General features: G+C 44.1%; 1 protein-coding gene across 2 annotated transcripts in view; it reads left to right on the top strand.

Moving 5' to 3' along the window:
- The window catches only part of LOC122546290 (transcobalamin-1), a 118,868-nt gene that overhangs the window by 16,503 nt on the left and 78,635 nt on the right, over positions 1-23,730 (top strand). For both annotated transcript variants that reach the window (XM_087981052.1, XM_087981053.1), the window contains exon 5: positions 15,004-15,164. In XM_087981052.1, coding sequence (XP_087837178.1) covers positions 15,004-15,164 — 161 coding nt within the window. The remainder of the gene's footprint in view (positions 1-15,003; positions 15,165-23,730) is intronic.

A 23,730-nucleotide genomic window follows, 5' to 3' on the forward strand; every position in this document is an offset into this window, starting at 1 on the left:
TTATCTCCTGACTCTGATTATTTCCTGACTATGATTATCTCCTGACTGTGATTATTCCCTGTCTGTGATTGTCTCCTGTCTGTGATTATCTCCTGTCTGTGATTATCTCCTGTCTGTGATTATCTCCTGTCTCTGATTATCTCCTGTCTGTGATTATCTCCTTTCTGTGATTGTCTCCTGTCTGTGATTATCTCCTGTCCGTGATTATCTCCTGCCTGTGATTATCTCCTGCCTGTGATTATCTCCTGACTCTGATTATTTCCTGTCTCGGATTATCTCCTGTCTGTGATTATCTCCTGTCTGTTATTACCTCCTGTCTGTGATTGTCTCCTGTCTGTGATTATCTCCCATCCGTGATTATCTCTTGCCTGTGATTATCTCCTGGCTCTGCTTATCTCCTGTCTGCGATTATCTCCTGTCTCTGATTATCTTCAGTCTGTGATTATCTCCTGTCTCTGATTATCTCCTGTCTGTGATTATCTCCTGTCTGTGATTATCTCTGGTCTGTGATTACTTCCTGTCTGTGATTATCTCCTATCTGTGATTATTCCCTGTCTGTGATTGTCTCCTGTCTGTGATTATCTCCTGTCTGTGATTATCTCCTGTCTGTGATTATCTCCCGTCTGTGATTACCTCCCGTCTGTGATTATCTCCCGTCTGTGATTATCTCCCGTCTGTGATTATCTCCTGTCTCTGATTATCTCCTGTCTCTGATTATCTCCTGTCTCTGATTATCATCTGTCTGGGATTAACTCCTGTCTCTGATTATCTTCGGTCTGTGATTATCTCCTGTCTCTGATTATCTCCTGTCTCTGATTATCTCCTGTCTCTGATTATCATCTGTCTGGGATTAACTCCTGTCTCTGATTATCCCCTGTCTGTGATTATCTCCTGTCTGTGATTATCTCTGGTCTGTGATTATTTCCTGCCTGTGATTATCTCCTATCTGTGATTATCTCCTGTCTGTGATTGTCTCCTGTCTGTGATTATCTCCCATCCGTGATTATCTTCTGCCTGTGATTATCTCCTGTCTCTGATTATCTCCTGACTGTGATTATCCCCTGTCTGTGATTATCTCCTATCTCTGATTGTCTCCTGTCTCTGATTATCTCCTGACTCTGATTATCGTCTGTCTGTGATTAACTCCTTTCTCTGATTATCTCCTGTCTCTGATTTTCTCCCGTCTGTGATTACTTCCTGTCTCTGATTATCTCCTGTCTGTGATTATCTCTGTCTCTGATTATCTCCTGTCTGTGATTATCTCCCGTCTGTGATTATCTCCTGTCTGTGATTATCTCCCGTCTGTGATTATCTCCTGACTGTGATTATCTCCTGTCTGTGATTATCTCCTGCCTGTGCTTATCTCCTGTCTCTGATTATCTCCTGTCTCTGATTATCTCCTGTCTGTGATTATCTCCCGTCTGTTATTACCTCCTGTCTGTGATTATCTCCCGTCTGTGATTATCTCCTGTCTGTGATTATATCCCGTCTGTGATTATCTCCTGACTGTGATTATCTCCTGTCTGTGATTATCTCCTGTCTCTGATTATCTCCTGTCTCTGATTATCTCCTGTCTCTGATTATCTCCTGTCTGTGATTATCTCCCGTCTGTGATTATCTCCCGTCTGTGATTATCTCCTGTCTCTGATTATCTCCTATCTGTGATTATCTCTGTCTCTGATTATCTCCTGTCTGTGATTATCTCCCGTCTGTGATTATCTCCCGTCTGTGATTATCTCCTGTCTCTGATTATCTCCTGTCTCTGATTATCTCCTGTCTCTGATTATCATCTGTCTGGGATTAACTCCTGTCTCTGATTATCTTCGGTCTGTGATTATCTCCTGTCTCTGATTATCTCCTGTCTCTGATTATCTCCTGTCTCTGATTATCATCTGTCTGGGATTAACTCCTGTCTCTGATTATCTTCGGTCTGTGATTATCTCCTGTCTCTGATTATTTCCTGTCTCTGATTATCTCCTGTCTGTGATTATCTCCTGTCTGTTATTACCTCCTGTCTGTTATTACCTCCTGTCTGTGATTATCTCCTGTCTGTGATTGTCTCCTGTCTGTGATTATCTCCCATCCGTGATTATCTTCTGTCTGTGATTATCTCCTGTCTGTGATTATCTCCTGTCTGTGATTGTCTCCTGTCTGTGATTATCTCCCATCCGTGATTATCTTCTGTCTGTGATTATCTCCTGTCTGTGATTATCTCCTGTCTGTGATTATCTCCTGTCTCTGATTATCTCCCGTCTGTGATTATCCCCTGTCTGTGATTAACTCCTTTCTCTGATTATCTCCCGTCTCTGATTATCCCCTGTCTGTGTTTATCTCCTGTCTGTGATTATCTCTGGTCTGTGATTACTTCCTGTCTGTGATTATCTCCTGTCTGTGATTATCTCCTGTCTCTGATTATCTCCTATCTGTGATTATCTCCTGTCTGTGATTATCTCCTGTCTGTGATTATCTCCTGTCTCTGATTATCTCCTGTCTGTGATTATCCCCTGTCTGTGATTAACTCCTTTCTCTGATTATCTCCCGTCTCTGATTATCTCCTGTCTGTGTTTATCTCCTGTCTGTGATTATCTCTGGTCTGTGATTACTTCCTGTCTGTGATTATCTCCTGTCTGTGATTATCTCCTGTCTCTGATTATCTCCCGTCCGTGATTATCTCCTGTCCGTGATTATCTCCTGTCTGTGATTATCTCCTTTCTGTGATTGTCTCCTGTCTGTGATTATCCCCTATGTGTGATTATCTCCTATCTGTGATTATCTCCTGTCTGTGATTATCTCCTGTCTGTGATTATCTCCCGTCCGTGATTATCTCCTGTCCGTGATTATCTCCTGTCTGTGATTATCTCCTTTCTGTGATTGTCTCCTGTCTGTGATTATGTCCTGTCTGTTATTACCTCCTGTCTGTTATTACCTCCTGTCTGTGATTATCTCCCGTCCGTGATTATCTCCCGTCCTTGATTATCTCCTGTCCGTGATTATCTCCTGCCTGTGATTATCTCCTGCCTGTGATTATCTCCTGTCTCTGATTATCTCCTGACTGTGATTATCTCCTGTCTGTGATTATCCCCTATGTGTGATTATCTCCTGTCTGTGATTATCTCCTGTCTGTTATTACCTCCTGTCGGTGATTATCTCCTGCCTGTGATTATCTCCTGTCCGTGATTATCTCCTGTCTGTGATTATCTCCTTTCTGTGATTGTCTCCTGTCTGTGGTTATCTCCTGTCTCTGATTATCTCCTGTCTCTAATTATCATCTGTCTGGGATTAACTCCAGTCTCTGATTATCTTTGGTCTGTGATTATCTCCTGTCTCTGATTATCTCCTGTCTGTGATTATCTCCTGTCTGTGATTATCTCCTGTCTGTGATTACTTCCTGCCTGTGATTATCTCCTATCTGTGATTATTTCCTGTCTCTGATTATCTCCCATCCGTGATTATCTCCTGTCCGTGATTATCTCCTGCCTGTGATTATCTCCTGCCTGTGATTATCTCCTGTCTCTGATTATCTCCTGACTGTGATTATCTCCTGTCTGTGATTATCCCCTATGTGTGATTATCTCCTATCTGTGATTATCTCCTGTCTCGGATTATCTCCTGTCTCGGATTATCTCCTGTCTGTGATTATCTCCTGTCTGTTATTACCTCCTGTCTGTTATTACCTCCTGTCTGTGATTGTCTCCTGTCTGTGATTATCTCCCATCCGTGATTATCTCTTGCCTGTGATTATCTCCTGGCTCTGCTTATCTCCTGTCTGCGATTATCTCCTGTCCGTGATTATCTCCTGCCTGTGATTATCTCCTGACTGTGATTATCTCCTGTCTGTGATTATCCCCTGTCTGTGATTATCTCCTGTCTCTGATTATCTCCTGTCTGTGATTATCTCCTTTCTGTGATTGTCTCCTGTCTGTGATTATCTCCTGTCCGTGATTATCTCCTGCCTGTGATTATCTCCTGCCTGTGATTATCTCCTGACTCTGATTATTTCCTGACTATGATTATCTCCTGACTGTGATTATTCCCTGTCTGTGATTGTCTCCTGTCTCTGATTATCTCCTGTCTGTGATTATCTCCTTTCTGTGATTGTCTCCTGTCTGTGATTATCTCCTGTCCGTGATTATCTCCTTTCTGTGATTGTCTCCTGTCTGTGATTATCTCCTGTCTCTGATTATCTCCTGTCTGTGATTATCTCCTTTCTGTGATTATCTCCTGTCTCTGATTATCTCCTGTCTGTGATTATCTCCTTTCTGTGATTGTCTCCTGTCTGTGATTATCTCCTGTCCGTGATTATCTCCTGCCTGTGATTATCTCCTGCCTGTGATTATCTCCTGACTCTGATTATTTCCTGTCTCGGATTATCTCCTGTCTGTGATTATCTCCTGTCTGTTATTACCTCCTGTCTGTTATTACCTCCTGTCTGTGATTGTCTCCTGTCTGTGATTATCTCCCATCCGTGATTATCTCTTGCCTGTGATTATCTCCTGGCTCTGCTTATCTCCTGTCTGCGATTATCTCCTGTCTCTGATTATCTTCAGTCTGTGATTATCTCCTGTCTCTGATTATCTCCTGTCTGTGATTATCTCCTGTCTGTGATTATCTCTGGTCTGTGATTACTTCCTGTCTGTGATTATCTCCTATCTGTGATTATTCCCTGTCTGTGATTGTCTCCTGTCTGTGATTATCTCCTGTCTGTGATTATCTCCTGTCTGTGATTATCTCCTGTCTCTGATTATCGTCTGTCTGTGATTCACTCCTTTCTCTGATTATCTCCTGTCTGTGATTATCTCCCGTCTGTGATTACCTCCCGTCTGTGATTATCTCCCGTCTGTGATTATCTCCCGTCTGTGATTATCTCCTGTCTCTGATTATCTCCTGTCTCTGATTATCTCCTGTCTCTGATTATCATCTGTCTGGGATTAACTCCTGTCTCTGATTATCTTCGGTCTGTGATTATCTCCTGTCTCTGATTATCTCCTGTCTGTGATTATCTCCTGTCTGTGATTATCTCTGGTCTGTGATTATTTCCTGCCTGTGATTATCTCCTATCTGTGATTATCTCCTGTCTGTGATTGTCTCCTGTCTGTGATTATCTCCCATCCGTGATTATCTTCTGCCTGTGATTATCTCCTGTCTCTGATTATCTCCTGACTGTGATTATCCCCTGTCTGTGATTATCTCCTATCTCTGATTGTCTCCTGTCTCTGATTATCTCCTGACTCTGATTATCGTCTGTCTGTGATTAACTCCTTTCTCTGATTATCTCCTGTCTCTGATTTTCTCCCGTCTGTGATTACTTCCTGTCTCTGATTATCTCCTGTCTGTGATTATCTCCCGTCTGTGATTATCTCCTGTCTGTGATTATCACCTGTCTCTGATTATCTCCTATCTGTGATTATCTCTGTCTCTGATTATCTCCTGTCTGTGATTATCTCCTGTCTGTGATTATCTCCTGTCTGTGATTATCTCCCGTCTGTGATTATCTCCTGACTGTGATTATCTCCTGTCTGTGATTATCTCCTGACTGTGATTATCTCCTGTCTCTGATTATCTCCTGTCTCTGATTATCTCCTGTCTGTGATTATCTCCCGTCTGTTATTACCTCCTGTCTGTGATTATCTCCCGTCTGTGATTATCTCCTGTCTGTGATTATCTCCCGTCTGTGATTATCTCCTGACTGTGATTATCTCCTGTCTGTGATTATCTCCTGTCTCTGATTATCTCCTGTCTCTGATTATCTCCTGTCTCTGATTATCTCCTGTCTGTGATTATCTCCCGTCTGTGATTATCTCCCGTCTGTGATTATCTCCTGTCTCTGATTATCTCCTATCTGTGATTATCTCTGTCTCTGATTATCTCCTGTCTGTGATTATCTCCCGTCTGTGATTATCTCCCGTCTGTGATTATCTCCTGTCTCTGATTATCTCCTGTCTCTGATTATCTCCTGTCTCTGATTATCATCTGTCTGGGATTAACTCCTGTCTCTGATTATCTTCGGTCTGTGATTATCTCCTGTCTCTGATTATCTCCTGTCTCTGATTATCTCTTGTCTCTGATTATCATCTGTCTGGGATTAACTCCTGTCTCTGATTATCTTCGGTCTGTGATTATCTCCTGTCTCTGATTATCTCCTGTCTCTGATTATCTCCTGTCTCTGATTATCATCTGTCTGGGATTAACTCCTGTCTCTGATTATCTTCGGTCTGTGATTATCTCCTGTCACTGATTATTTCCTGTCTCTGATTATCTCCTGTCTGTGATTATCTCCTGTCTGTTATTACCTCCTGTCTGTTATTACCTCCTGTCTGTGATTATCTCCTGTCTGTGATTGTCTCCTGTCTGTGATTATCTCCCATCCGTGATTATCTTCTGTCTGTGATTATCTCCTGTCTGTGATTATCTCCTGTCTGTGATTGTCTCCTGTCTATGATTATCTCCCATCCGTGATTATCTTCTGTCTGTGATTATCTCCTGTCTGTGATTATCTCCTGTCTGTGATTATCTCCTGTCTGTGATTATCTCCTGTCTGTGATTATCTCCTGTCTCTGATTATCTCCCATCCGTGATTATCTTCTGTCTGTGTTTATCTCCTGTCTGTGATTATCTCTGGTCTGTGATTACTTCCTGTCTGTGATTATCTCCTGTCTGTGATTATCTCCTGTCTCTGATTATCTCCTATCTGTGATTATCTCCTGTCTGTGATTATCTCCTGTCTGTGATTATCTCCTGTCTCTGATTATCTCCTGTCCGTGATTATCTCCTGTCTCTGATTATCTCCTATCTGTGATTATCTCCTGTCTGTGATTATCTCCTGTCTGTGATTATCTCCTGTCTCTGATTATCTCCTGTCTGTGATTATCCCCTGTCTGTGATTAACTCCTTTCTCTGATTATCTCCCGTCTCTGATTATCTCCTGTCTGTGTTTATCTCCTGTCTGTGATTATCTCTGGTCTGTGATTACTTCCTGTCTGTGATTATCTCCTGTCTGTGATTATCTCCTGTCTCTGATTATCTCCTATCTGTGATTATCTCCTGTCTCTGATTATCTCCTGACTCTGATTATCGTCTGTCTCTGATTTTCTCCCGTCTGTGATTATCTCCCGTCTGTGATTACTTCCTGTCTGTGATTATCTCCTGTCTGTGATTATCTCCTGTCTGTGATTATCTCCTATCTCTGATTATCGTCTGCCTGTGATTATCTCCTGTCTCTGATTATCTCCTGTCTGTGAAGAGAAAATGAGGTCTGCAAATGCTGGAGATCAGAGATGGAAATGTGTTGCTGGAGAAGCGCAGCAGGTCAGGCAGCATCTAGGGATCAGGAGAATCGACGTTTCGGGCATTAGCCCTTCTTCAGGAATGGCTCCTGAAGAAGGGCTAATGTCCGAAACGTTGATTCTCCTGTTCCCTAGATGCTGCCTGACCTGCTGCGCTTCTCCAGCAACACATTTCCATCTCTATCTCCTGTCTGTGTTTATCTCCTGTCTGTGATTATCTCCTGTCTGTGATTATCTCCTGTCTGTTATTACCTCCTGTCTGTGATTATCTCTCGTCCGTGATTATCTCCTGTCTGTGATTATCTCCTGTCTGTGATTATGTCCTGTCTGTGATTATCTCCTGTCTCTGATTATCTTCTGTCTCTGATTATCTCCTGTCCATGATTATCTCCTGCCTGTGATTATCTCCTGTCTCTGATTATCTCCTGTCTGTGATTATCTCCTGTCTGTTATTACCTCCTGTCTGTGATTATCTCCCGTCCGTGATTATCTCCTGTCTGTGATTATCTCCTGTCTCTGATTATCTCCTGTCTCTGATTATCTCCTGTCTCTGATTATCTCCTGTCCATGATTATCTACTGTCTGTGATTATCTCCTGTCTGTTATTACCTCCTGTCCGTGATTATCTCCTGTCTGTGATTATCTCCTGTCTCTGATTATCTCCTGTCTCTGATTATCTCCTGTCCATGATTATCTACTGTCTGTGATTATCTCTCGTCCGTGATTATCTCCTGTCCGTGATTATCTCCTGCCTGTGATTATCTCCTGCCTGTGATTATCTCCTGTCTGTGATTATCTCCTGTCTCTGATTATCTCCTGTCTCTGATTATCTCCTGTCCATGATTATCTCCTGTCTGTGATTATCTCCCGTCCGTGATTATCTCCTGTCCGTGATTATCTCCTGTCGGTGATCATCTCCTGTCTGTGATTGTCTCCTGTCTCTGATTATCTCCTGTCGGTGATTATCTCCTGCCTGTGATTATCTCCTGTCTCTGATTATCTCCTGTCTGTGATTATCGCCTGTCTGTTATTACCTCCTGTCTGTTATTACCTCCTGTCTGTTATTACCTCCTGTCTGTGATTATCTCCCGTCCGTGATTATCTCCTGTCCGTGATTATCTCCCATCTGTGATTATCTCCCGTCTGTGATTATCTCCTGTCTCTGATTATCTCCTGTCTCTGATTATCTCCTGTCTCTGATTATCATCTGTCTGGGATTAACTCCTGTCTCTGATTATCTTCGGTCTGTGATTATCTCCTGTCTCTGATTATCTCCTGTCTGTGATTATCTCCTGTCTGTGATTATCTCTGGTCTGTGATTATTTCCTGCCTGTGATTATCTCCTATCTGTGATTATCTCCTGTCTGTGATTGTCTCCTGTCTGTTATTACCTCCTGTCTGTGATTATCTCTCGTCCGTGATTATCTCCTGTCTGTGATTATCTCCTGTCCGTGATTATCTCCTGTCTGTGATTATCTCCTGTCTGTGATTATCTCCTGTCTGTGATTATCTCCTGTCTCTGATTATCTCCTGTCTCTGATTATCTCCTGTCCATGATTATCTCCTGCCTGTGATTATCTCCTGTCTCTGATTATCTCCTGTCTGTGATTATCTCCTGTCTGTTTTTACCTCCTGTCTGTGATTATCTCCCGTCCGTGATTATCTCCTGTCCGTGATTATCTCCTGTCCGTGATTATCTCCTGTCTGTGATTATCTCCTGTCTCTGATTATCTCCTGTCTCTGATTATCTCCTGTCCATGATTATCTACTGTCTGTGATTATCTCTCGTCCGTGATTATCTCCTGTCCGTGATTATCTCCTGCCTGTGATTATCTCCTGCCTGTGATTATCTCCTGTCTGTGATTATCTCCTGTCTCTGATTATCTCCTGTCTCTGATTATCTCCTGTCCATGATTATCTCCTGTCTGTGATTATCTCCCGTCCGTGATTATCTCCTGTCCGTGATTATCTCCTGTCGGTGATTATCTCCTGTCTGTGATTGTCTCCTGTCTCTGATTATCTCCTGTCGGTGATTATCTCCTGCCTGTGATTATCTCCTGTCTCTGATTATCTCCTGTCTGTGATTATCGCCTGTCTGTTATTACCTCCTGTCTGTTATTACCTCCTGTCTGTTATTACCTCCTGTCTGTGATTATCTCCCGTCCGTGATTATCTCCTGTCCGTGATTATCTCCCGTCTGTGATTATCTCCCGTCTGTGATTATCTCCTGTCTCTGATTATCTCCTGTCTCTGATTATCTCCTGTCTCTGATTATCATCTGTCTGGGATTAACTCCTGTCTCTGATTATCTTCGGTCTGTGATTATCTCCTGTCTCTGATTATCTCCTGTCTCTGATTATCTCCTGTCTCTGATTATCATCTGTCTGGGATTAACTCCTGTCTCTGATTATCTTCGGTCTGTGATTATCTCCTGTCTCTGATTATCTCCTGTCTGTGATTATCTCCTGTCTGTGATTATCTCCTGTCTGTTATTACCTCCTGTCTGTTATTACCTCCTGTCTGTGATTATCTCCTGTCTGTGATTGTCTCCTGTCTGTGATTATCTCCCATCCGAGATTATCTTCTGTCTGTGATTATCTCCTGTCTGTGATTATCTCCTGTCTGTGATTGTCTCCTGTCTGTGATTATCTCCCATCCGTGATTATCTTCTGTCTGTGATTATCTCCTGTCTGTGATTATCTCCTGTCTGTGATTATCCCCTGTCTGTGATTAACTCCTTTCTCTGATTATCTCCCGTCTCTGATTATCTCCTGTCTGTGTTTATCTCCTGTCTGTGATTATCTCTGGTCTGTGATTACTTCCTGTCTGTGATTATCTCCTGTCTGTGATTATCTCCTGTCTCTGATTATCTCCTATCTGTGATTATCTCCTGTCTCTGATTATCTCCTGACTCTGATTATCGTCTGTCTCTGATTTTCTCCCGTCTGTGATTATCTCCCGTCTGTGATTACTTCCTGTCTGTGATTATCTGCTGTCTGTGATTATCTCCTATCTCTGATTATCGTCTGCCTGTGATTATCTCCTGTCTCTGATTATCTCCTGTCTGTGAAGAGAAAATGAGGTCTGCAAATGCTGGAGATCAGAGATGGAAATGTGTTGCTGGAGAAGCGCAGCAGGTCAGGCAGCATCTAGGGATCAGGAGAATCGACGTTTCGGGCATTAGCCCTTCTTCAGGAATGGCTCCTGAAGAAGGGCTAATGTCCGAAACGTTGATTCTCCAGCAACACATTTTCTTTGAAAAGGTGACGAAGGAGGTTGATGAGGGGAAAGCGGTAGATGTGGTATATATGGATTTTAGTAAGGCGTTTGATAAGGTTCCCCATGGTAGGCTACTGCAGAAAATACGGAGATATGGCATTGAGGGTGAGTTGGAGGTTTGGATTAGGAATTGGCTGGATGGAAGAAGACAGAGGGTAGTAGTTGATGGCAAAGTTTCTTCATGGAGTGCCGTCACTAGCGGTGTTCCGCAAGGATCTGTTTTGGGACCATTGCTGTTTGTCATTTTTATAAATGACCTGGAAGAGGGGTTAGAAGGTTGGGTGAGCAAGTTTGCGGATGATACGAAAGTCGGAGGAGTTGTTGACAGTGAGGAAGCATGTGGCAGGTTACAGCAGGATATAGAGAAGCTGCAGAGCTGGGCAGAAAGGTGGCAGATGGAATTCAATGTAGCTAAATGTGAGGTGATTCACTTTGGGAAGAATAACAAAAAGATGGGGTACTGGGCTAATGGTCGGATACTTGGTAGTGTGGATGAGCAGAGGGATCTTGGTGTCCATGTACACAGATCTCTGAAAGTTGCCACCCAGGTAAATAGTGCGGTGAGGAAGGCATATGGCGTACTGGCTTTTATTGGTAGAGGAATTGAGTTCCGGAGTCCTGAGGTCATGATGCAGTTGTATAAGACTCTGGTACGGCCGCATCTGGAATATTGTGTGCAGTTTTGGTCGCCATACTATAGGAAGGATGTGGAGGCATTGGAACGGGTGCAGAGGAGGTTTACCAGGATGTTGCCTGGTATGGAAGGAAAATCGTATGAGGAAAGACTGAGGCACTTGGGGCTGTTTTCACTAGAGAAAAGAAGGTTTAGGGGTGACTTGATTGAGGTGTACAAGATGATTAGGGGGTTAGATAGGGTCGACAGTATGAACCTTTTCCCGCGTATTGAGTCGGGTATTACAAGGGGGCATAGCTTTAAATTAAGGGGGGGTAGATATAGGACTGATGTTAGGGGTAGGTTCTTCACTCAGCGAGTCGTTAGTTCATGGAATGCCCTGCCAGTAACAGTGGTGGACTCTCCCTCTTTATGGGCATTTAAGAGGGCATTGGATAGGTATATGGAGGATAGTGGGTTAGTGTAGTTTAGGTGGGCTTGGATCGGCGCAACATCGAGGGCCCAAGGGCCTGTACTGCGCTGTATTCTTCTATCTATCTATCTATCTATCTCTATCTTCTGTCTGTGTTTATCTCCTGTCTGTGATTATCTCCTGTCTGTGATTATCTCCTGTCTGTTATTACCTCCTGTCTGTGATTATCTCTCGTCCGTGATTATCTCCTGTCTGTGATTATCTCCTGTCCGTGATTATCTCCTGTCTGTGATTATCTCCTGTCTGTGATTATCTCCTGTCTGTGATTATCTCCTGTCTCTGATTATCTCCTGTCTCTGATTATCTCCTGTCCATGATTATCTCCTGTCTGTGATTATCCCCTGTCTGTGATTATCTCCCATCCGTGATTATCTCCTGCCTGTGATTATCTCCTGTCTCTGATTATCTCCTGTCTGTGATTATCTCCTGTCTGTTATTACCTCCTGTCTGTGATTATCTCCCGTCCGTGATTATCTCCTGTCCGTGATTATCTCCTGTCCGTGATTATCTCCTGTCTGTGATTATCTCCTGTCTCTGATTATCTCCTGTCTCTGATTATCTCCTGTCCATGATTATCTACTGTCTGTGATTATCTCTCGTCCGTGATTATCTCCTGTCCGTGATTATCTCCTGCCTGTGATTATCTCCTGCCTGTGATTATCTCCTGTCTGTGATTATCTCCTGTCTCTGATTATCTCCTGTCTCTGATTATCTCCTGTCCATGATTATCTACTGTCTGTGATTATCTCTCGTCCGTGATTATCTCCTGTCCGTGATTATCTCCTGCCTGTGATTATCTCCTGTCTGTGATTATCTCCTGTCTGTGATTATCTCCTGTCTCTGATTATCTCCTGTCCATGATTATCTCCTGTCTGTGATTATCTCTCGTCCGTGATTATCTCCTGTCCGTGATTATCTCCTGCCTGTGATTATCTCCTGCCTGTGATTATCTCCTGTCGGTGATTATCTCCTGCCTGTGATTATCTCCTGTCTCTGATTATCTCCTGTCTGTGATTATCGCCTGTCTGTTATTACCTCCTGTCTGTTATTACCTCCTGTCTGTTATTACCTCCTGTCTGTGATTATCTCCCGTCCGTGATTATCTCCTGTCTGTGATTATCTCCTGTCTCTGATTATCTCCTGTCTCTGATTATCTCCTGTCCATGATTATCTCCTGTATCTGATTATCTCCTGTCCGTGATTATCTCCTGTCCGTGATTATCTCCTGCCTGTGATTATCTCCCATCCGTGATTATCTCCTGCCTGTGATTATCTCCTGTCTCTGATTACCTCCTGTCTGTGATTATCCCCTGTCTGTGATTATCTCCCATCCGTGATTATCTCCTGCCTGTGATTATCTCCTGTCTCTGATTATCTCCCGTCCGTGATTATCTCCTGTCTGTTATTATCTCCTGTCTGTGATTATCTCCCGTCCGTGATTATCTCCTGTCCGTGATTATCTCCTGCCTATGATTATCTCCTGCCTGTGATTATCTCCTGTCTGTGATTATCTCCTGTCTCTGATTATCTCCTGTCCATGATTATCTCCTGTCTGTGATTATCTCCCGTCCGTGATTATCTCCTGTCTGTGATTATCTCCTGTCTGTGATTATCGTCTGTCTTTGATTAACTCCTGTCTGTGAGTATCTCCTGTCTGTGATTATCGTCTGTCTGTGATTATCTCCTGTCTCTGATTATCTCCTGTCTGTGATTATCTCTCCGTCTCTGATTATCTCCTGTCTGTGATTATCATCTGTCTGTGATTATCTCCTGTCTCTGATTATCATCTGTCTGTGATTAAATCCTGTCTCTGATTATCTTCTGTCTGTGATTATCTCCTGTCTGTGATTATCTCCTGTCTGTGATTATCTCCTGTCTGTGATTATCTCCTGTCTGTGATTGTCTCCTGTCTGTGAGTATTTCCTGTCTGTGATTATCTTCTGTCCGTGATTACTTCCTGTCTGTGATTATCTCCCATCCGTGATTATCTCCTGTCTCTGATTATCTCCTGTCTCTGATTATCTCCTGTCTGTGATTGTCTCCTGCCTGTGATTATCTCCCGTCCGTGGTTATCTCCTGTCTGTGATTGTCTCCCGTCTGTGATTATCTCCTGACTGTGATTATCTCCTGTCTGTGATTATCTCCTGTCTCTGATTATCTCCTGTCTCTGATTATCTCCTGTCTCTGATTATCTCCTGTCTGTGATTATCTCCTGTCTGTGAGTATCTCCTGTCTGTGATTATCTCCTGTCTGTGATTGTCTCCTGTCTGTGAGTATTTCCTGTCTGTGATTATCTTCTGTCCGTGATTACTTCCTGTCTGTGATTATCTCCCGTCCGTGGTTATCTCCTGTCTGTGATTATCTCCTTTCTGTGATTATCTCCTGTCTGTGATTATCTCCTGTCTCTGATTATCTCCTGTCTCTGATTATCTCCTGTCTCTGATTATCTCCTGTCTCTGATTATCTCCTGCCTGTGATTATCTCCCGTCCGTGGTTATCTCCTGTCTGTGATTATCTCCTGCCTGTGATTATCTCCTGTCTGTGATTATCTCCTGCCTGTGATTATCTCCTGTCTCTGGTTATCTCCTGTCTCTGATTATCTCCTGTCTCTGATTATCTCCTTTCTGTGATTGTCTCCTGTATGTGATTATCTCCTGTCTCTGATTATCTCCTGCCTGTCATTATCTCCTGTCTCTGATTATCTCCTGCCTGTCATTATCTCCTGTCTGTCATTATCTCCTGTCTGTAATTGTCTCCTGTATGTGATTATCTCCTGTATGTGATTATCTCCTGTCTCTGATTATCTGCAGTCTGTGATTTTCAACAGTCTCTGATTATCTCATGTGTCTGGTTTCACACATACGCACGCCTGTGTATGTACACACTTGTATATGAACACGACTGGACATGATGCAGGCTTATACAGACAACCGTACAGAAATATTCAGTCATGTCTGCACAAGTGTACATTGGGATACACATTCAGATACACACATACACATACACGTATGCACACTGGTGCCGGAATAATAAATAGAAGTAAGTGAGGACTGTAGATGCTGGAGATCAGAGTCAAGTGTGTGTTGCTGGAAAAGCCCAGGAGGTCCGGCTGCAACCGAGGAGCAGGGGAATCGATGTTTCCGGCACAAGCCCTTCCTCAGGAATGAGGGAATAATAGATCGCCCAGTAACTGATCCACAGACAAACACACAGCAATATTTGCAAGACGCACCAATAGATACCCACAGTCTAACGTGCTAATAACCTGACCTATAAGGATTGAAAAGACTGAGGGCTGATGGAGCTGTATGACTTCATTCTCACTTCCAATGTAGATACTGGAGCCGTAGCTGCATTGGCTTTGAGGTGCGTGAAAGACAAGCGGAACACACAGTGCACTACAAACGCACTCCACAAAGTCCTCAATCAGATCCTTCTCCAAGTGAAGGATGATGGTACCATCGGCAACATCTACAGTACAGGACTGGCAATGCAGGTAATTCACACCAACACAAAAGCACTAACACAGATACACATCATCTGAGACACAGGATCTCAAACCGACACCTACACAAAGTTACTCGACACTGTTCGGAGACCCATATCTCTCTGGGAATTACTGGACACTGTTCTGATCCCCATGTCACTCTGGGAATTACTGTACACTGTTCTCATCCCCATATCACTCTGGGAATTACTGTAAACTGTTCTGATCCCCATATCATTCTGGGAGTTACTGTACACTGTTCTGATCCCCATATCACTCTGGGAGTTACTGTACACTGTTCTGATCCCCATATCACTCTGGGAGTTACTGTACACTGTTCTGATCCCCATATCTCTCTGGGAGTTACTGTACACTGTTCCGATCCCCATATCACTCTGGGAGTTACTGTACACTGTTCTGATCCCCATATCACTCTGGGAGTTACTGTACACTGTTCTGATCCCCATATCACTCTGAGAATTACTGTACACTGTTCTGATCCCCATATCACTCTGGGAGTTACTGTACACTGTTCTGATCCCCATATCACTCTGGGAGTTACTGTACACAGTTCTGAGTCCCATATCACTCTGGGAGTTACTGTACACTGTTCTGATCCCCATATCACTCTGGGAGTTACTGTACACTGTTCTCATCCCCATATCACTCTGGGAGTTACTGTACACTGTTCCGATCCACATATCACTCTGGGATATACTGTACACTGTTCTGATCCCCATAACACTCTGGGAGTTACTGTACACTGTTCTGATCCCCATATCACTCTGGGAGTTACTGTACACTGTTCTCATCCCCATATCACTCTGGGAGTTACTGTACACTGTTCCGATCCCCATATCACTCTGGGAGTTACTGTACACTGTTCTCATCCCCATATCACTCTGGGAGTTACTGTACACTGTTCTGATCCCCATATCACTCTGGGAGTTACTGTACACTGTTCTCATCCCCATATCACTCTGGGAGTTACTGTACACTGTTCTGATCCCCATATCACTCTGGGAGTTACTGTACACTGTTCTCATCCCCATATCACTCTGGGAGTTACTGTACACTGTTCCGATCCCCATATCACTCTGGGAGTTACTGTACACTGTTCTCATCCCCATATCACTCTGGGAGTTACTGTACACTGTTCTGATCCCCATATCACTCTGGGAGTTACTGTACACTGTTCCGATCCCCATATCACTCTGGGAATTACTGTACACTGTTCTCATCCCCATATCACTCTGGGAGTTACTGTATACTGTTCTGATCCCCATATCACTCTGGGAATTACTGTACACTGTTCCGATCCCCATATTACTCTGGGATATACTGTACACTGTTCCGATCCCCATATCACTCTGGGAGTTACTGTACACTGTTCTCATCCCCATATCGCTCTGGGATATACTGTACACTGTTCTGATCCCCATATCACTCTGGGAGTTACTGTACACTGTTCTCATCCCCATATCACTCTGGGAGTTACTGTACACTGTTCCGATCCCCATATCACTCTGGGAGTTACTGTACACTGTTCTCATCCCCATATCGCTCTGGGATATACTGTACACTATTCTGATCCCCATATCACTCTGGGAGTTACTGTACACTGTTCTGATCCCCATATCACTCTGGGAGTTACTGTACACTGTTCCGATCCCGATATCACTCTGGGAGTTACTGTACACTGTTCTGATCCCCATATCACTCTGGGAGTTACTGTACACTGTTCCGATCCCCATATCACTCTGGGATATACTGTACACTGTTCTCATCCCCATATCACTCTGGGAGTTACTGTACACTGTTCTGAGTCCCATATCACTCTGGGAGTTACAGTACACTGTTCCGATCCCCATATCACTCTGGGATATACAGTACACTGTTCTCATCCCCATATCACTCTGGGAGTTACTGTACACTGTTCTCATCCCCATATCACTCTGGGAGTTACTGTACACTGTTCTGATCCCCATGTAACTCTGGGAATTACTGTACACTGTTCTGATCCCCATGTAACTCTGGGAGTTACTGTACACTGTTCTGATCCCCATATCACTCTGGGATATACTGTACACTGTTCTGAGTCCCATATCACTCTGGGAGTTACTGTACACTGTTCTGATCCCCATATCACTCTGGGAGTTACTGTACACTGTTCTGATCCCCATATCACTCTGGGAATTACTGTACACTGTTCTCATCCACATATCACTCTGGGAGTTACTGTACACTGTTCTGATCCCCATATCACTCTGGGAGTTACTGTACACTGTTCTCATCCCCATATCACTCTGGGAATAACTGTACACTGTTCTCATCCCCATATCACTCTGGGAGTTACTGTACACTGTTCTCATCCCCATATCGCTCTGGGAATTACTGTACACTGTTCCGATCCCCATATCACTCTGGGATATACTGTACACTGTTCCGATCCCCATATCACTCTGGGAGTTACTGTACACTGTTCTGATCCCCATATCACTCTGGGAATTACTGTACACTGTTCCGATCCCCATATCACTCTGGGATATACTGTACACTGTTCTGATCCCCATATCACTCTGGGAGTTACTGTACACTGTTCTCATCCCCATATCACTCTGGGAGTTACTGTACACTGTTCTGAGTCCCATATCGCTCTGGGAATTACTGAACACTGTTCCGATCCCCATATCACTCTGGGAGTTACTGTACACTGTTCTCATCCCCATATCACTCTGGGAGTTACTGTACACTGTTCTCATCCCCATATCACTCTGGGAGTTACTGTACACTGTTCTCATCCCCATATCACTCTGGGAGTTACTGTACACTGTTCACATCCCCATATCTCTCTGGGATATACTGTACACTGTTCTGATCCCCATATCACTCTGGGATATACTGTACACTGTTCTGATCCCCATATCACTCTGGGAGTTACAGTACACTGTTCTCATCCCCATATCACTCTGGGAATTACTGTACACTGTTCTGATCCCCATATCACTCTGGGAGTTACTGTACACTGTTCTGATCCCCATATCACTCTGGGAGTTACTGTACACTGTTCTGATCCCCATATCACTCTGGGAGTTACTGTACACTGTTCTCATCCCCATATCACTCTGGGAGTTACAGTACACTGTTCTCATCCCCATATCACTCTGGGAGTTACTGTACACTGTTCTCATCCCCATATCACTCTGGGAGTTATTGTACACTGTTCTGATCCCCATATCACTCTGGGAGTTACTGTACACTGTTCTGATCCCCATATCACTCTGGGATATACTGTACACTGTTCTGATCCCCATATCACTCTGGGAGTTACTGTACACTGTTCTCATCCCAATAACTCTCTGGGAGTTACTGTACACTGTTCTGATCCCCATATCGCTCTGGGAGTTACTGTACACTGTTCTGATCCCCATATCACTCTGGGAGTTACTGTACACTGTTCTCATCCCCATATCACTCTGGGAGTTACTGTACACTGTTTTGATCCCCATATCACTCTGGGAGTTACTGTACACTGTTCCGATCCCCATATCGCTCTGGGAGTTACTGTACACTGTTCCGATCCCTATATCACTCTGGGAGTTACTGTACGCTGTTCTGATCCCCATATCACTCTGGGAGTTACTGTACACTGTTCTCATCCCCATATCGCTCTGGGATATACTGTACAATGTTCTCATCCCCATATCACTCTGGGAGTTACAGTACACTGTTCTGATCCCCATATCACTCTGGGAGTTATTGTACACTGTTCTGATCCCCATATCACTCTGGGAATTACTGTACACTGTTCTCATCCCCATATCACTCTGGGAGTTACTGTACACTGTTCTGATCGCCATATCACTCTGGGATATACTGTACACTGTTCTCATCCCCATATCACTCTGGGGGTTACTGTACACTGTTCTGATCCCCATATCACTCTGGGAGTTACTGTACACTGTTCTCATCCCCATATCACTCTGGGAATTACAGTACACTGTTCTGATCCCCATATCACTCTGGGAGTTACTGTACACTGTTCTGATCCCCATATCACTCTGGGAGTTACTGTACACTGTTCTCATCCCCATATCACTCTGGGAATTCCTGTACACTGTTCTGATCCCCATATCACTCTGGGATATACTGTACAATGTTCTCATCCCCATATCACTCTGGGGGTTACTGTACATTGTTCTGATCCCCATATCACTCTGGGAATTACTGTACACTGTTCTGATCCCGATATCACTCTGGGAGTTACTGTACACTGTTCTGATCCCCATATCACTCTGGGATATACTCTACACTGTTCTCATCCCCATATCACTCTGGGAGTTACTGTACACTGTTCTGAGTCCCATATCACTCTGGGAGTTACAGTACACTGTTCCGATCCCCATATCACTCGGGGATATACAGTACACTGTTCTCATCCCCATATCACTCTGGGAGTTACTGTACACTGTTCTCATCCCCATATCACTCTGGGAGTTACTGTACACTGTTCTGATCCCCATGTAACTCTGGGAATTACTGTACACTGTTCTGATCCCCATGTAACTCTGGGAGTTACTGTACACGGTTCTGATCCCCATATCACTCTGGGATATACTGTACACTGTTCTGAGTCCCATATCACTCTGGGAGTTACTGTACACTGTTCTGATCCCCATATCACTCTGGGAGTTACTGTACACTGTTCTGATCCCCATATCACTCTGGGAATTACTGTACACTGTTCTCATCCACATATCACTCTGGGAGTTACTGTACACTGTTCTGATCCCCATATCACTCTGGGAGTTACTGTACACTGTTCTCATCCCCATATCACTCTGGGAATAACTGTACACTGTTCTCATCCCCATATCACTCTGGGAGTTACTGTACACTGTTCTCATCCCCATATCGCTCTGGGAATTACTGTACACTGTTCCGATCCCCATATCACTCTGGGATATACTGTACACTGTTCCGATCCCCATATCACTCTGGGATATACTGTACACTGTTCCGATCCCCATATCACTCTGGGATATACTGTACACTGTTCCGATCCCCATATCACTCTGGGAGTTACTGTACACTGTTCTGATCCCCATATCACTCTGGGAATTACTGTACACTGTTCCGATCCCCATATCACTCTGGGATATACTGTACACTGTTCTGATCCCCATATCACTCTGAGAATTACTGTACACTGTTCTCATCCCCATATCACTCTGGGAGTTACTGTACACTGTTCTGAGTCCCATATCGCTCTGGGAATTACTGTACACTGTTCCGATCCCCATATCACTCTGGGAGTTACTGTACACTGTTCTCATCCCCATATCACTCTGGGAGTTACTGTACACTGTTCTCATCCCCATATCACTCTGGGAGTTACTGTACACTGTTCTCATCCCCATATCACTCTGGGAGTTACTGTACACTGTTCACATCCCCATATCTCTCTGGGATATACTGTACACTGTTCTGATCCCCATATCACTCTGGGATATACTGTACACTGTTCTGATCCCCATATCACTCTGGGAGTTACAGTACACTGTTCTCATCCCCATATCACTCTGGGAATTACTGTACACTGTTCTGATCCCCATATCACTCTGGGAGTTACTGTACACTGTTCTGATCCCCATATCACTCTGGGAGTTACTGTACACTGTTCTCATCCCCATATCACTCTGGGAGTTACTGTACACTGTTCTCATCCCCATATCACTCTGGGAGTTACAGTACACTGTTCTCATCCCCATATCACTCTGGGAATTACTGTACACTGTTCTCATCCCCATATCACTCTGGGAGTTATTGTACACTGTTCTGATCCCCATATCACTCTGGGAGTTACTGTACACTGTTCTGATCCCCATATCACTCTGGGATATACTGTACACTGTTCTGATCCCCATATCACTCTGGGAGTTACTGTACACTGTTCTCATCCCCATAACTCTCTGGGAGTTACTGTACACTGTTCTGATCCCCATATCGCTCTGGGAGTTACTGTACACTGTTCTGATCCCCATATCACTCTGGGAGTTACTGTACACTGTTCTCATCCCCATATCACTCTGGGAGTTACTGTACACTGTTTTGATCCCCATATCACTCTGGGAGTTACTGTACACTGTTCCGATCCCCATATCGCTCTGGGAGTTACTGTACACTGTTCCGATCCCTATATCACTCTGGGAGTTACTGTACGCTGTTCTGATCCCCATATCACTCTGGGAGTTACTGTACACTGTTCTCATCCCCATATCGCTCTGGGATATACTGTACACTGTTCTCATCCCCATATCACTCTGGGAGTTACAGTACACTGTTCTGATCCCCATATCACTCTGGGAGTTATTGTACACTGTTCTGATCCCCATATCACTCTGGGAATTACTGTACACTGTTCTCATCCCCATATCACTCTGGGAGTTACTGTACACTGTTCTGATCGCCATATCACTCTGGGATATACTGTACACTGTTCTCATCCCCATATCACTCTGGGGGTTACTGTACACTGTTCTCATCCCCATATCACTCTGGGAGTTACTGTACACTGTTCTCATCCCCATATCACTCTGGGAATTACAGTACACTGTTCTGATCCCCATATCACTCTGGGAGTTACTGTACAGTGTTCTGATCCCCATATCACTCTGGGAGTTACTGTACACTGTTCTCATCCCCATATCACTCTGGGAATTACTGTACACTGTTCTGATCCCCATATCACTCTGGGATATACTGTACAATGTTCTCATCCCCATATCACTCTGGGGGTTACAGTACATTGTTCTGATCCCCATATCACTCTGGGAATTACTGTACACTGTTCTGATCCCCATATCACTCTGGGAGTTACTGTACACTGTTCTGATCCCCATATCACTCTGGGAGTTACTGTACACTGTTCTGATCACCATATCACTCTGGGATATACTGTACACTGTTCTCATCCCCATATCACTCTGGGAGTTACTGTACACTGTTCTCATCCCCATATCACTCTGGGATATACTGTACACTGTTCTCATCCCCATATCACTCTGGGATATACTGTACACTGTTCTCATCCCCATATCACTCTGGGAATTACTGTACACTGTTCTCATCCCCATATCACTCTGGGAGTTACTGTACACTGTTCTGATCCCCATATCACTCTGGGAATTACTGTACACTGTTCTCATCCCCATATCACTCTGGGATATACTGAACAATGTTCTGGTCCCCATATCACTCTGGGAGTTACTGTACACTGTTCTCATCCCCATATCACTCTGGGAGTTACTGTACACTGTTCTCATCCCCATATCACTCTGGGAGTTACTGTACACTGTTCTGATCCCCATATCACTCTGGGAGTTACTGTACACTGTTCTCATCCCCATGTAACTCTGGGAGTTATTGTACACTGTTCTCATCCCCATATCACTCTGGGAATTACTGTACACTGTTCCGATCCCCATATCACTCTGGGAGTTACCGTACACTGTTCTGATCCCCATATCGCTCTGGGAGTTACTGTACACTGTACTGATCCCCATATCTCTCTGGGAATTACTGTACACTGTTCTCATCCCCATATCACTCTGGGAGTTAGTGTACACTGTTCTGATCCCCATATCACTCTGGGAGTTACTGTACACTGTTCTCATCCCCATATCACTCTGGGAGTTACTGTACACTGTTCTGATCCCCATATCACTCTGGGATATACTGTACACTGTTCTCATCCCCATATCACTCTGGGAGTTACTGTACACTGTTCTGATCCCCATATCACTCTGGGAATTACTGTACACTGTTCTGGTCCCCATATCACTCTGGGAATTACTGTACACTGTTCCGATCCCCATATCACTCTGGGAGTTACTGTACACTGTTCTGATCCCCATATCACTCTGGGAGTTACCGTACACTGTTCTGATCCCCATATCACTCTGGGAGTTACAGTACACTGTTCTGATCCCCATATCACTCTGGGATATACTGTACACTGTTCTCATCCCCATATCACTCTGGGAGTTACTGTACACTGTTCTGATCCCCATATCACTCTGGGAGTTACAGTACACTGTTCTGATCCCCATATCCCTCTGGGAGTTACTGTACACTGTTCTCATCCCCATATCACTCTGGGATATACTGTACACTGTTCTCATCCCCATATCACTCTGGGAGTTACTGTACACTGTTCTGATCCCCATGTAACTCTGGGAATTACTGTACACTGTTCTCATCCCCATATCACTCTGGGAGTTACTGTACACTGTTCTCATCCCCATATCACTCTGGGAGTAACTGTACACTGTTCTCATTCCCATATCACTCTGGGAGTTACTGTACACTGTTCTGATCCCCATGTAACTCTGGGAATTACTGTACACTGTTCTCATCCCCATATCACTCTGGGAGATACTGTACACTGTTCTGATCCCCATGTAACTCTGGGAATTACTGTACACTGTTCTCATCCCCATATCACTCTGGGAGTTACTGTACACTGTTCCGATCCCCATATCACTCTGGGAGTTACTGTACACTGTTCTGATCC

Source organism: Chiloscyllium plagiosum, unplaced genomic scaffold, assembly GCF_037043375.1.
Source record: "Chiloscyllium plagiosum isolate Xiang-an unplaced genomic scaffold, Cpla_swu_hap1 HiC_scaffold_38, whole genome shotgun sequence".
Lineage (NCBI taxonomy): Eukaryota > Metazoa > Chordata > Chondrichthyes > Orectolobiformes > Hemiscylliidae > Chiloscyllium > Chiloscyllium plagiosum.